Raw genomic sequence first — 15,262 nt, 5'->3', positions numbered from 1 at the left:
CTAATAAATGACATAAAAATTATGATTTCCAATTATTTCATTAATTTCAATTTTATGAAATAATTGAACGTCTACATTTTTTAAAGTTAGGTATAATATACAAAATAATAAATGACGTTTTGATAAATATTTACAAGTTTAATATTAGATAAATAAAATTGATTGGAAGAAGAAACGGATTTAAGGGAGGCAATTGGGCCAAATTAAGTCTTATTAAAAATTCCAAATTCCTCTTTTTAAATAAATTTCTATAAAATTTATACTAAAATGACCCATCTAAAATGAAAATGTTGCACTTTAATGCACTCTTCATGAAACAAAGTCTGGATTTATCCCATGTTTAAAGGATTATTTTTTTTAAGGTTTCAATGTTAGACTAATTAAATCTATTAGTTTTTTTTTACCATGCACACACTCTATCTTCATTCAATCCAGATAATTTATAAATTTTTTATATAATTTGAAATTAATTTTCAATGATCATAAAATTTTTAGGATCCTTGATTTAAGTTGGAACATAAAAAAATTAATTTAAATTTGATATATTTGGACTCAAACACCCTAGTAGATAATCTACAATGTCATCAATCAATTTTTTTTAAAAAATAATATTTTTTAAAATTATAAAAATATTATTTTAATCAATGTAATTCAACTAGGGTTATATCTTTGACCTGGACCGTATTTTGCATACTTGGTTAACCATAAGACTCGAACTCTCTAATTTTGTCGTTACTAGCCATAAGATAAATCACCAGCTAGGTCGTTCAATAACCCTTCGATTACGTTATTCTCATTTGAGTTTAAAAAACACTTCCCGAAACTCTCTCTCTCTCCCTCTCCCTCTCCCTCTCCCTCTCCTTGTTGCGTGTAGAGAAGAATCCTTTTTGTATGAAAAGTCAGCGACTCTCTCTCTCTCTCTCTCTCTCTCTTCAGAATCCATTCTCTTTTGTTTGTTAATGAAACAAAGAAGAAGCACATCTCAGTTTACTTTCAACCTTCAAGAACCTGTCTTGTTTTTTTGCTTGCTTTCTTGTTTTAACCAAAACCCCAATATCTCACAAGATGAATCCTTGTACCTAAGCTAGAACTTGCATGTTTTGTTTTTCCACGTTTGGTGCAAGAAAAACAACGCCATCCTCTAGTTATATCATCCTTTCTCCCTTATTCTTTGATTCTACATTAGTATATGCAGGTTTTTTGGGCTCAAAATGGATAATTATCAAGGTGATTTAACGGATATTCTTCGAGCTAGTACTGGTGGAGCTTTAGGCCAACCAGATGTTCCCGTTTCAAACTGGGAATTCCCTTCTGATCCAATGAATCTTGCATCATCATCAATTATGGGAGATAGTAGAGTGAATGCTTTTGGTGATCCTTTTTGCAACATGAGAGATCCCCTTCTTCATGAGCTTAACGTTGCTGCGTCAAGCTATTTTAGCAGCCGAAGTTCTGCAGATCACATGCTTTGTACTACTAGTGTTGATCAAGATCACACTAGTAATAATTTTGTTGGCTCAAATAGTGCTACTGCTGGTAGTTGTAGTAACATTCTTGCTCACCAGAAAGTCTTTGAAGATCATGAGATGCATAAGAGTACTGCTGCTGCCGCCACTACTTCTTGTCGCAATATATTTTCAAGAATTCAGATCTCACCAACTAATCCCACAAAGCTGCCTGTTTCACCTTGTAATTCTCCGGTTATAGCTGCTTGTTCTTCTCCAAGAGGGTTCAGGCCATCTGCTATGGTTTCAAGTGATGTAATTAATGTCATTAACTCAAAAGGTTGCTTGATTGACAACACTGGATCAGTGCAGATCTCATCTCCAAGGAATCTGGGGATCAAGAGAAGGTGAGTAATTAAGAATTGTCTTGTTAATTAAATTTAGTTGCCCCACTTGTTTCTACGGAATTTAATATAGTTGAATTTTGATTCCTATGCAACTTTTAGTGTGTACTCATTTTTTTTTTTAATCTTGACTTCATTAATTGAAGTTGATGATGATGATAATATATAGTATGATTAATTAATTATTCATAGGAGGATCAATGAATTTTTTTGGAACTTGAGACTTGAGTAAAAGCATGGTGATGGTCAGGATCCAAGGAATTTAGGGTTTTCAGATAAAAGTATATGTACTAGTCTTTCATTGACTGTACAGGGAGCTGGGGGTGGGGGTAAAGCTAGCCTTTCTTTTCAGGTGAGATTGTTCAATGACTGCCTACATTACATAACAGAACATCAAATCTTTGATGGGATTTAATCAAGTAACCTGAAAAGGTGGCCTCACTGGTGTCATAATAACATTCACAGACTTAGCTTTCATGGTAGTAGCTATCTCTCAAGCAACTTTATTTATTATTTATTTCTTAATTTCCTTTCCTCAAGTGATCACTTGAAAAGATTGTTCTGATTGATGCATAATTGTCTTTAAGAACATACTATCCCTTTCAATCTTCATAGCTCAAGCTCAAGTATTCATTGCTGCCCCAAAATGGAAATCGAATTCTTGTACAAATATATTTTGATAAAAAAAATTATATTTGATCGTTGCTTCTTCATCATCATTGTAATTAAATGCTTCTATCTTGAGTCTTAGATTTTGGAAATGTAAACAAAATTCCAAGATTGATTTTTGTATTGTTATTTCAGGAAGAGTCAAGCAAAGAAGGTGGTCTGTATTCCAGCACCAGCAGCTGCAAACAGCAGGTCTAGTGGAGAAGTAGTTCCATCTGACTTGTGGGCATGGAGAAAATATGGACAAAAACCCATCAAGGGTTCTCCTTATCCAAGGTAAGTAATATATATATATATATATAGTTGATAAGATTACAAAGAACAAACAGCTGGATTTTTTAGTTCTCTATTCTCTCTGACAAATTATATCATTTTCTGGAAAAATGTTTCTTGATTTAATTCTTCTTCTTCTTATTTCCCTTGTGCACTTGAAACGCAATATATTTTTGCATAGTAATGCCCTGAAAAAGTTCTGGTGAACCCAAGTAACGCTTCCCGAGACACCGAGCTCAAACAGTTTGTTGTTTGGTGCATAAACAACATTTTAAGCATTGATTGACTGGTTGTAACCTGCAGTGCTAGTATTGATGAATGTGTATGCACTATTGTTCTTTGAGCTCAACAGCTTCAAATAGTTGCCAATTTACATGCTCAAATGATTGGCAGGAAGTGAATCCAAAACACTGAGTTTCTTAGCATATAATATTAATATTGTTGTGAACTATTAGTGGTTTTCTTGTCATCTTTCTGATCAGTTTTCGGTTTTGAACTTTGATTTTCTTTGAGAAATTATTATTGTGAAAGTGGTCTATAAATGTTGGGGTAAGAATTGCACTGAATGTTAAAACATGTTGTCTTTCCTTCCAGGGGTTACTACAGATGCAGCAGCTCTAAGGGTTGCTCAGCAAGGAAGCAAGTAGAGCGGAGCCGAAATGATCCTAACATGTTGGTCATCACCTACACTTCTGAGCATAACCATCCATGGCCAACACAGAGAAATGCACTTGCTGGCTCAACAAGGTCTCAGCCTACAAAGAGCAATGCAGCTTCAAAGAGCTCCACAGGTGCTGAAGCACAAAAAACAGCAAATACAAAGGAAGATCAGAAGGAGAGTAGCAATGATACATCGTCTCCTACCGATATTATTGGTGGTAGCTCAACAGCAAGTGCATCTGTCAAAGAGGAGTCTGATGACATTGAGAAGCAAATGGAGATGGATGATAATGAATTCAGTGAAGGGTTTTCTCAGAGTTACAGGCCATCAATGCCTGGTCAATCTGATCAAGACTTCTTTGCTGAATTGGGAGAGATAGATGCTGACCCTCTTGACCTGTTGTTTACACAAGGAATCAATGGACAGGACCAGAAGGAGAGCAAGGCCTTGGATCCATTCAGTATCTTCGACTGGTCTGAGGACACGAGCATTTCATCTGGAGAAGCAAAGAGGGGGTTTATAACAAGACAGTGAAACAACAACAATGCCACTTCCCAACTAAAAATAGCCTATTGAGTGTTTGTGCTGCTGCTGAGAAAATGCCGTTCTGGGTCCTGCTATAAACCCTTGTATTTCAGCTTTGAAATTCCCATGTGGGGAGGTGATTTTTTCTTTCCACTTTCTTCTTCCTTCGTTTCTTGTTTTTTACCAAAACAGCCAGGAAAATTAGCCAGAGAAAGAAGGGTAAAAAGTCAGTGCTGGTTGATTGGGAGCAGACCTAATGAGCCCCGCATTCCTTTGGGAATATTGGTGGATGGGACAGAAAGCTGTGCAACAGAAGGTTTCAACAGTTAAAACAAGTAGAAACACCAGACATGACTGGAAAGCTCAATGAAGAGATTGATGCAAGATGGGACTTGCCCTTTCATCTTTTCAAGTGGAAAAAATTATTCAAGCACAACCCCCACCCTCCCTCCGCCTCTGGTCATCATGTGGGCTTCCATAAATTAAAAAAAAAATATACATACATGCTTTTATTACACTGATGGGAATAAAATGGAAGAATATATATATATATATTTGTTTGATATTGTAATTTAAGATATTTTTTTTAATTTTGTTTAGGAATATATTAAAATAATTTTTATTTAGATTTTATTTTAATTTTGATATAAACATATCAAAATCATTTAAAAATATTAAAAAACATCAATTTAATATTTTTTATGTCAAACATATATAAACACAATTTCAACTATAAAAACAATAAAATAGTGTTTGGCTTCACATTCCAACGCTAATTTTAAAAGCTTTTGAATTTTTGTTAGCTTCAAATATTGAATCTAAAAATCATTATCTCCATCTATGTTCTTAAATATGCAGTAAAGGTTCCTTGTCGTGCAACCACAAAAATTACATCATAATAAAAGTATGTTTTTGCTGCCGTGCAATTTGCGAGACAAGCACTAAATATTTTCAGAAAAGCTCAACTTTCTTTTCAGCCTTGATCGCTAGGGATGTGTGCTTGCAAGAGAGATATGTCGTTAATGCTTTGGGCTCCTCAGCTTTCTGTTTCTTTTCTTATCCATCCACAGTAGTGTTGTGTTGTGTTTTTTTTTTTTTTTGGTTTTTGACTTCAGTGCTAGTTATCAATGGATTGTTCAGGGAAGAACAGAAATATTTCTTATTAGTTTCTATATAATACACTTGCCATCTTAGCTTCTCGATCTCCATCCAAAATCATTTCTGTCAATGCAGTGTTTGAGACTGTACTAAAATTAATCTTAATATTATTTTTTATTTTATATTAATACATCAAAACAATTTAAAAAAATAAAAAAATAAAAATTTCAAGCAAGCACGAAAAAAAAAAAAAACACTGCAATACTGATACATCCAGCCAAATGGGGGGTTGGCGTTGAATCTCTTGCATCTGAATTGCCAGCCACATAGACTTAGAGACCCTTTGTTTTAGATCTATGCAAACATTGTACTCTAGATAGATAGCGCTTGATAATAATGGTTAAAAAACGAGAAAAACTTGCCAGCACATAAAAATGGCTGTTCGTCCAGTTAACACCTGTCTAGACGGGCATTGTTGCAGGGCTGTATTAATCATGGAAACAACCTTTACCCAATCGATCACCAAATGCCAAACAGTGGCACTAAGTTCTGTCAAATCCATCCATCACCTTTAATGTAGTTTTGATATCCTTTGAAATCAAGTCACTTCAATGGAGAAAATAACAGTACAAAGTTGATCTTTTCCACAGCCTAACACAGTGAAATAAAATTAAATTTTAAACTAGCACAGTCACCTCCAATTGTTTTTCCTTGGCCAAATTAATCAATTCATCCTAAACTCATATTTTAAAAAGAATCAATGGCAAAAAAAAAAAAGGGATGAGAGAAGAAAGAAAAAACAAATAATACGCTAGAAATATATCGGAGCTGTGATGAAATGCCAATCATTAAAGATGTTACTGCCTGTAACATGCACCATATATATATATATATAGTCAAAAGTTCCACAGAATAGTTCTTTTTCATTATCTGATTAGGGTTGGGGTGATAGTCATAATGCAAGAGAAGGAAAATGAGGTGCAACTGGGCTTATGGGACTACTGTGCTAATGATTTTTGAAAAGGAAGGGGGAATGGAGTTAATTGATTTCTTGACCATTATTTGTTCTTTTGAAAAGTTGGTTGTAAATCTCTTAGCATGCTTTTACGCTCAAGACTTCAAAAAAAAAGAGGGAAAAAACATGCACAGGAACCATCATTTGATGTTTTTCTAGGTTTTTGATAAAAAATATGTTAATCATAATTATTGCAATGCTAGCTATCATCATGTCATTAGCAAGATTTCCTATACTAATATATGTTCCATTCCAATTCACATGTTGTTTTTTTATGAAAAATAATACAAGTGTTATTAAACTCGGTTAGTCTGAGTTCTTTCATGATTTGATTTATATTGAATTCTTTTTTAAAAAAAGATTGAATTGATAGTTTATCAATAACTAATATAATATTTTTAAAAAATATTATTATTTTATTTTTATTTTTAATCTTGAAACAATATTATTTTAAATTAATTCGATTTAATCCAATTTATCTGTATTTCAACTCTCAAGCCAAGTCATGAACCATAACTTCAGATAAAACTAGATAGATCAACAAAATTAATATCAATGACAATAAAATATCATCAAAAGAGTTATTGTTTGATAATATATTATTCTTAAAAAATTGAGTAATTATTAAATTAAATTTGGAACATATAAATTCCCAACTGTCATGACAAAGAAATAATAGAATCTTTGTACCATTATAAATCATTAAGTATCCCTATCATGATCTCAGTCGGGAAATTAAAAAAATAAATATTTGATATACAAAAAAAAAAAATCTTGAATCCCTTACAAGCTGACCTATATATTAATAAATGTTGATGTCTTCATCTAGCTCCATCTGTAATAATCCAAATGTACCAAGAAGATGTTTACATGTTAGTTTTAATATCCTCTTATGAGATCTTGATTTTGCTTATTGTTATTCCTTAACCTTTAAGTTTTCTTCATATTTTTCCTTGACTCAGTGGTATTAATAAAATCCAATCCAAGTTAGTACATGATAAAATTTAGATCACAAGAGAATCATCTCTGATTAACTCTAAATTTTATTTTTAAATATTTTTATTAAATAAACAGATTGAAAGCTAAGTTTTAATCAAGTTTTTCTCTATTTAATTTAGATTTTTGACTAACTTGAATTACTTATTTATTTTTCAACTTGATCCGATTCAAGTTCTAAATCAGCTATTTATTAGAATGACCTGTCAAGTGATCTAAAGCAAATCATTTACACTCACACGAGTGTTTCTAAATAAATTATTTTTTTACACATTTTTATAAAACTCAAGCCATGAATGATGCAAAGCGTGAAACAAAATGAACTTCATTTTGGCCATAGTGGGGCAAAAAAAAAAAAAAACTGCTGATCATCTGAACAGAGTTAAGCACCGTAAATAATTGTTCTTGTAAAAGATTTTTTTTTTTAGATTAATGTGGGTGTCCGGGCTAGCTTGCGCGCACCATGACTAATCTCACAGGCTCTGAAGTTAACGACCATGTAAGCCTCCAGTGGCCATCATATGAGCAACCAAGAACTCAAACCTGAAACTATAGAAGGAACAAACCTTTTGATCCCAAATCCTTATCAATTGTTGTGTAAAAGATTTTAATCAGTCAATTCGTGGTACAAGAACCCTCCAAATTAAGCCGTTGAAAGCAAGAAGTACCTTTTCCTCTCTCTATTAGAGTGAAGTGGGGCCGATTGATGCATTCAAATCTATCATTACAAGAAATAAATAAATAAATTCATTAGTGTTTGTTTAGTGTTTGTTGGCCATAGATTCGAATCTATTGCCACCATGAACAAATACATGGTTAATTACTAAAGAGTACAAGAGTAAGGTAACGTTTAATTATTGTCTTTAAATAAATAAAACGAAGATAATTGAGATAAAATAATAAAATGTGAGTTGTTTTCTCAATCCATACATAATATTACATCTCTGTATAACCATTAGAAATAGATATAAGAGTAGTATATTATTTTTTATAATAATATAAAATAAATCAAAATTACTCGTGATAATTTTGTTACGAGTTAAATTATTATTTTTATATATTATTAATGGGATCAAATTTTATATTTTAATGATTTTAAAAATACGTTCTTTTTGGTGACTAAAACTTAAACCTTGAAGTTAAAGCCGAGCAAATCAATTGTGGTTATAATTCATTTATTAAAATTTCAAGTTTATATATTTGTAATGTTGTTGACTTTGTCAAACTTTTTTTTATTTTTATTTGAAAATTACTTGGGTCTATAAAAGCCCATACTAGGTGAAAGACTATTGGGCCAAGTTTCTACTGGGCTTTGAATCTGCAATCTTTTCATTTTGTGCATTTAAAGATATTTTCCACCGGGAAAGGAGGCTATTAACTAACTAATAATTAATATTCACAAACTTCAAATCAGTACCTAATGCATCATACAACTCTTCATTGGGTCCCAATACAAAATATTTCATCATTTAGGCAACAGATGTCTTAGGATTCCTCAATTGGGTCCTTTCATCAATTTCTAATAAGAAACTTCACCAGGATTTTTTAAAAATACCTGAATGTTTTATAGCATAAAATGTGCAAGAGGATATTAACAAAATATTGATATAAGGACTCAATTGATACTATATTTGATTTTAGTGCTCAATTAATGATAAAAATATAAGTTAGGGACTAAATCGAAGTTTAATTCGTAATGTAAGTATCTAACATGAACAATTTAGATGTCTGTTTCCAGTTCTAAACAGTTAAAAAAAGAGAGAGAAGAATGAAGCTTTGGCTTCCGAAGTCCCATGCATTCATGGCCACTCCATTGGCTTTCAGATCAATAAGAAGGGCTTGTTTTGCATCTTCTGGTCTCAAATGGGAAGGTGGGGTCTCTATGGTTCAAGGAGCTTCTAGAGGAATTGGCCTTGAATTTGTAAGCTTTTACTTTAGTTGTTTTATGCAAAGTTCTTGTCTTTTGATTGCTTCAATTGTTTCTTGCATCTGCTAAAAATGGGTTGGTGTTTTTTTGTGAAGAAAGATCTGGAGAATAATGTTTAAGTTAAATGATTGGCATTTGGTTCTTGATAATTGAGCTTAGATTTCTTGATTAGCGTGTAATCAAATTAACTGCATGCATAATTAAGTCTATTGATTGATATCTATCACATTGGTTGCTAATGTTACTCTCTGTTGTTTTGTCATAGTCTTGATGAATTGCTAGAGAGCTGCTAGTTTGTTTTTTATTTTTTTTTCAATTTTCCATCTGGCATTGGAAATGCGGACCATTTCCTTGATAATCAATAAAAGGGCTTTCCTGTTTTTAGTTTTTGTTTATGGAAGAGAAATTTTGTGGATTAATTCATCCTTGGAGTAATATAAGAATGCCAAATCATTTTCCATGTCAGTTTTCATTGCCTTTTCAGCTTTAGTTAGTGTCATTGTTTTGTTGAAAACCCGTTGGACCACTCCGATTAGCTTATCATGTGGTTGTTATTCCATTATAATCCCGTTGGATATGAGTAGTAGTAGACTTTATTTAAGAATATAATTATTCTCATTTTTCTTCCGAGGTAGAAGTTACTATGTAATAAGTTGATGCCAACTGATTTTTGGGGCAATTAAATGACAAAAACTCATATTGTAATTTTCATCACTATCTATTAATTCTGTGCGCAAAACTCGAATCGCTGCAGGTTAAACAGCTTCTGGAAAAAAATGACAAAGGGCATGTTATTGCTACTTGCCGAAATCCTAATGGGGCAACAGGACTTGTTGATTTGAAAAATAAGTTTGCTGAGCGCCTTAACATTATGCCATTAGACCTGACCATTGAAAGTACTATAGAGGTTGGTGCTCATTTTTTGGTTGATATCTCCTGCCTTTGTCCAGGCCGGAAGAAAACTTTACCTCTGCCTTTTCTTTTGAGTCATCGTTTGAGTTCAGTTGTCTCAGTTTTTTCTGTTTCCTGCCTTATGAAATTCTTTGGGATGACCATATCATTATTTTAAACTTACGAAAATGCTTGATGTTGGAGTGACTCTTGTGAGATCAGAAATTTTTCTGAATTTCCTTTAGCATTTTCACAGCAGTGATCTGGTGCATTAACACTTGTGTACCCTGATTAACTGCCAACAGCCAACATGCTGAAGGAAAGTGCTGTTATGTTTTTTTTTTTCTTCGAATTTCCTGATATGATGTCATATTTCAGGCATCTGCAAAGTTCATAAGGCAGAAATATGGCTCTCTGAACCTTCTGATTAATGCATCAGGAATCCTCTCAATACCAAATGTGTTGCAACCAGGTAGGAAGAAAAGTTGAGCAGTAGACTGTCACATCAGCATTGTATTATATTGTAGCGAACAGGAAGCTAGTCTTCTTTAGCCACTGTACTTAGGTAGGCAAAAGAATTGATTTCTTTTGTTTCCAGTGCAGAAACAACATTGAGCAAAGTAGAGAGGTCATCCTTAATGCTGGCTTATGAGGTCAATGCTGCGGGTCCTATTCTAGCGATCAAGGTACGGGGAATGCTGTTTTTATTTAATGACTGATAATTCATATTGTGTGAAATGTCTTCGGAAGAACCTAGTTCTGCATTCATTTTGGCGTAGCTGTTTTTCGGTTAAGATCAGCTATATTTATGAATGCTGAATTATCAAATGTATTGAAGTACTAAAGCCACTCATGCTTTCAATAGTTTTTTTCTTTCAATACATAAAGCCAAATGCAGGAATAATCACTTTAACCTTTCTTTCATGAGAGAAAAGAAGTCTTCATTTTAAATTGGTCCTTGGATGAATGCATGAATCGAGCACAGAAAAGAAAAACAAACACAAGCATCTGATTTGCTAGTGCTGTTTATAACTACTAGTAATTGTTATTAGTATTGAAAGAATAATTATTGCAGGCACAGAAACTCCCTAACAGTGTTAACCTTGAAGAGATGCATTCGAATTTGATATTAGTATTATCAGGCAATGATAAAGTTGTTGCACTAGGGGTTTCTCTATTGCCTTTTTGTTTCTTCTAAGGGGGTAATGATTCACATGGAGCTAAATATTGTTGTTTGCCATTTGCAGCACATGTGGCCTCTTCTGAAGGCTGGAGGAGGCTTTGGAACTGAAAGGGATGTTGCAGTGGTGGCCAATTTAAGTGCCAGAGTTGGATCAATTGGAGATAATCATCTAGGTGGATGGCATTCATATCGATCTTCAAAGGCTGCTCTAAATCAGTGTATGATTTCTTCCACTAAGTTCCCTTGGCATGCATTTCTTGATTCATGGCTTCAATTATCATCTTTAACTGTTCCTTAATCATTTCCACAAGCAATGAAATGTTGCATTACTGCATGGTTAGTCCTTTCAGATCCTGAGCATATTTTATGTGAATGTGATAACTGGGCTTCAGCTTCTACCTGTCTTATTTTCTAGTACCGCAGTTAGATATGACAAGAAGAATCATGGTTACTTTGGTGAAGACATCTATGTTGGCTTATGTTTATTTTCACCTCTGCAAGTAATATTTTATAAGTCAATTTTCAACACTTTTTTGAGTGCAACTTGGCAAGGAATCTTTCAAGGGCACCGTTGCCTAAGATTTGAGACTATTCATGCATGTGAGGCATGCCTTTTTTCTTTGTTTGGGCCATCCAATGCACAGGCTACAGATGGCATATGCAAAGGACATACTTGGTGTCCTGGAACACAGGCATATCCAGAAGTTTTCCAGCCAAGTCTTTTTGAGGCAGGAAATACTAGTGAAGAAATAATTACTTTGTGAAGAAAATTTCTATATTCTTCGAAAAATATTCTAAAAGATTCCCTGCATGGCATTTACATTTGTTAAACTTTGCTGGATGTCACCTGGTTTATGATTTCTATGCTCTTCTTTCAAATATTGTGAAACCTTGCTGGATATCACCTTCTTCATCTTGTCCATTCTACCTTGAAAATCATAAAAAGAAAAAAAAAAAATCAGTACACTTTCCAGTCTTCACTTTCCTCTGACTAATATAATTCAGTTAATTAATGTCTTAGAATCACTTTGATCAGCAGTCCTTCAAGAATATGCATATTCACATGAAGTGAATGAATACTATACTAGGGCGTGGAAGCATGGTATCTTGGTGTGCATGCATGCATGCATGCATCAATCTGCTTTGGGTGGTATTTAGTCTCTTTTAGCTTTTGTTATTGTTTCGTCCCATGCTAAAACATACACATTAAAGCCATCATTATTTGAATCTCTCTTGTGGTAATACTTCTATTGGCTGATGGTAGCAGTGACAAAAACTGTGTCGGTGGAGTTTGCGCGAAGAAGGGATCCGATAATATGCATCCTTTTGCACCCAGGCACGGTAGACACAGATCTCTCTAAGCCATTTCAGAGAAATGTCCCCGATGGCAAGCTTTTCACCAAAGAGTTTTCAGTGCAGCAGCTCTTAAGCATCATTAATAATGCAAAGAGCCATGATAATGGCAAGTTTTTTGCCTGGGATGGCCAGGAAATTCCTTGGTAATTGGTTATTGTACTGAATTGAAGTCACTATTTTTGTTACCACGCAACTCGAATATGTCCTTACTTCGTTGATCATAAATTGATTTGACTGAGTGATCCATCCTTTTCCCTCTGTTCACCTGATGCAAAGCATGCAAATCCTCATCACGAACAACATGCTACCCCAAGCAGCGTAGTATGAGAATAACTTATTGGTTTCTTATTTGTAACTTAATTTTTCCAAACATCATTGTGGGTTTCGAAGCTATTGAATTGTGGGCTGGTCTGCAAATGTCAGCAGTTCTTTTGATGTCAGTAATAAATGGACAATTGTGGCTGTCATTGGGCTTGGTCTTTAGGGCTATGGCAGATAGCTGGATCTGAAGAGCAGAATGGAACTATAAGAACGTCAGTATATTTTTGGTTTGATCTAGTTATATTATAGCACAACACTGCAATGCATGCCTTGCAATATGTCAAAATTTGAAGTTCAGCACATAACAAGATCATAAGAGGAGGCAGAAGAAGAAATGAAAAGCATGAAATCTGAATCTAAAAAGCCAACTTGTTATGGTATCAAATGGCATGATTATTGAGGTACAAAGTAGGGTCTGGCTACAGACCACATGCATTGCCTGCATTGCCTTAAAGTGTTCATTCAACTAGTTGTAAATTTCTTCTCTCCTAGAAACTCCTCGGTCACTGCTTAACCTCGATCCACTGTAAGAAATCTAAGTGAATCCTGCAAAAGCAAAATCAAAGCATAAGCAAATCACAAGGGCCCAGTTGATCATTTGCTAGTTATCAGTGGGTGCTCAAGCTGTGAGGAGAATCAATGGAAAAAATAATATACTTACGCATCACAGTTGACACGTTTAGAGACAGGGAATCCAACTTTGATGTTGCAAGCTCCAGGAATCTTGCTCAAGAACTGGTCCAATACGTTCTGGCTATATTGCAGGATAGAATTCAATGGAGTTGATGAACCTGGAAGGACTTTCATGACTGAGCTGTTCATATTGGTTTCACACATGCAAGCACTTAAGTAGTCAAAGTCACATATTTTTCATAAAAACAAACAAGAATATACTCTAGACTAGGTTATTCACTTGTGTTATCTAAATCCTAAGATGTTCATCGTAAACTCTTCGTTTGTAAGTTCAAGTAAATAACTTGACGCAGCCGAAGAAAACAAGCACAAAAGAATCTCAAACAACTAAAGCCCCCATTCATACTTAAATATGTCAATGGCTGAATCTAACAAGAATCAAATAGAAGAAACAACATAAAATTCAAAATTGAAATGGAAATCCAGAAAATAAAAAGAAAATAACAAAACCGAATCAAAGAACATCATCCTTGCAACTAGTTTCATCCTTTAAGACTAGTTTGAAGGACTTTCCAACATTGGCTAGTTATGGACAACCTATTCTTTATAGAACTAAGCCCCTATAATCTCATGACCAAATTTGAACCTAATTCAACAAGGCATATAAAAAACAACGAGTTTTTCTATCCGACTAATCATTAGTATGATTCGGTCTTTTTTTGAGCTTAGCTCTATTATACTAGTTCATAAATGAGCTTGCTAGACTTTTCACATCATCCAGTTATATTGTATTCACAATAAACTGTTCAGAACCATCAAACCCATCTAAATCCCTAAACTTTATATGTTTAATCCCTTTTTCATGTTTGCTTACCATAAGTCAGACTCAGACCACAATCTTAAAGATGACAGAATATATTAGCAGACAAAATCCAAAAATTTATCATCCGTGATGCATAAGTTGTCGCCATTTGCTCTCCTAAATTGTAAGAAGCACTGATGAACATGCCTCACATTGTATCTTCTATATTTTGCAGTGTCTCTTATCAATCAGTACTTCAACCGGAAGAACTTACCTCAGTACAAAGCCTGTCTTGGTTTTGGCCTCACCGCTATGTAATAAGAAAACAAAGGCTAGTAATAACTAGTTGATGGCCTGCAACTTCTACTCTTGGCACCTGATTATCTATAATGTTTTATGGATATCTTGACTGCATAGTGGAATTTCGTACAAAACAGTTCACTGATTTCATAAGACCTGTAGCGTGTTCATAGTTTTCCTACAAAACAGAAAACAAAAGATTTTTTTATGACAAATACATTTTTGAAATGCAAATAAAAACACTAAATAACCTTTACTGAACCAAGCATGAATGTCAATCATCTAATAATTTACTGCAATTTCATCTTCAACACATAATTACATGCGAAAATACTCCAATTCACATGGAAGACAAAAAAAATTATTTTCGACTCATAATCTTATAGGATGTAGTAATTGAAAGAAGGAAAAACCTCATTTTAATACCTAATGCGTCGTGATAATCTCAATTTTGCCCTAAAGCAATTTACATTATCAATTTTATCCTTGACACATCAAACATTTATCAATTTGATCTTCACATCTAATATAATCACATTTTAAACCAGATCACATCAAATCTTCTTCAAGATACTCAATTTATTGCATAAAAAAATGAAAATAGCATCAAACATTGATGGAAAAGATGTAAAGGAGTTAATTTTTTGGTTTACAAAGCAAAATTTGTTAATAGTCCTTTTCACTAGAGATAAATACAAGGACTCTCAAACCTTCGAGAGCTAAAGTAAGAAGTTATGAAAACTATATGGACTAAAAAACGGCA

General features: G+C 33.7%; 2 protein-coding genes and 1 long non-coding RNA gene across 3 annotated transcripts; 2 read left to right on the top strand and 1 right to left on the bottom strand.

Annotated features, from left to right (window-relative positions):
* The first annotated feature begins 797 nt into the window (after window positions 1–797).
* LOC105136766 (probable WRKY transcription factor 14) lies at window positions 798–4,407 on the top strand. The gene is made up of 3 exons (XM_011042224.1): window positions 798–1,852; window positions 2,654–2,794; window positions 3,386–4,407. The coding sequence occupies exons 1-3, from the start codon at window positions 1,212–1,214 to the stop codon at window positions 3,984–3,986; spliced, it is 1,383 nt and encodes a 460-aa protein (XP_011040526.1). The 5' UTR covers window positions 798–1,211; the 3' UTR covers window positions 3,987–4,407.
* Window positions 4,408–8,818: 4,411 nt separating this feature from the next.
* LOC105136764 (NAD(P)-binding Rossmann-fold superfamily protein) lies at window positions 8,819–12,798 on the top strand. Its single transcript, XM_011042223.1, has 6 exons — window positions 8,819–9,007; window positions 9,768–9,920; window positions 10,283–10,376; window positions 10,508–10,590; window positions 11,152–11,305; window positions 12,355–12,798. The coding sequence occupies exons 1-6, from the start codon at window positions 8,855–8,857 to the stop codon at window positions 12,588–12,590; spliced, it is 873 nt and encodes a 290-aa protein (XP_011040525.1). The 5' UTR covers window positions 8,819–8,854; the 3' UTR covers window positions 12,591–12,798.
* Window positions 12,796–15,170, bottom strand: LOC105136765 (uncharacterized). Its single transcript, XR_844414.1, has 2 exons — window positions 13,426–15,170; window positions 12,796–13,310 (listed from the first exon to the last, which is right to left on the bottom strand). It is a non-coding gene; the product is annotated as an uncharacterized LOC105136765 (long non-coding RNA).
* Between the last annotated feature and the right edge of the window lie 92 nt (window positions 15,171–15,262).

Source organism: Populus euphratica, unplaced genomic scaffold, assembly GCF_000495115.2.
Source record: "Populus euphratica unplaced genomic scaffold, PopEup_1.0 scaffold62.1, whole genome shotgun sequence".
Lineage (NCBI taxonomy): Eukaryota > Viridiplantae > Streptophyta > Magnoliopsida > Malpighiales > Salicaceae > Populus > Populus euphratica.
The sequence above is the reverse complement of the archived record's forward strand: the minus strand, read 5'-3'. Positions and strand labels throughout refer to the sequence as shown.

Excerpts from the sequence above, each read along its gene's own strand:
- LOC105136764 (XM_011042223.1), top strand. The coding sequence starts at position 8,855 with ATGAAGCTTTGGCTTCCGAAGTCCCATGCATTCATGGCCACTCCATTG. Across the intron at positions 9,921-10,282 it reads CCATTGAAAGTACTATAGAG|GCATCTGCAAAGTTCATAAG; the intron begins GTTGGTGCTCAT and ends GTCATATTTCAG. Across the intron at positions 10,591-11,151 it reads GTCCTATTCTAGCGATCAAG|CACATGTGGCCTCTTCTGAA; the intron begins GTACGGGGAATG and ends TGCCATTTGCAG.
- LOC105136766 (XM_011042224.1), top strand. The coding sequence starts at position 1,212 with ATGGATAATTATCAAGGTGATTTAACGGATATTCTTCGAGCTAGTACT. Across the intron at positions 1,853-2,653 it reads AATCTGGGGATCAAGAGAAG|GAAGAGTCAAGCAAAGAAGG; the intron begins GTGAGTAATTAA and ends TTGTTATTTCAG. Across the intron at positions 2,795-3,385 it reads AAGGGTTCTCCTTATCCAAG|GGGTTACTACAGATGCAGCA; the intron begins GTAAGTAATATA and ends CTTTCCTTCCAG.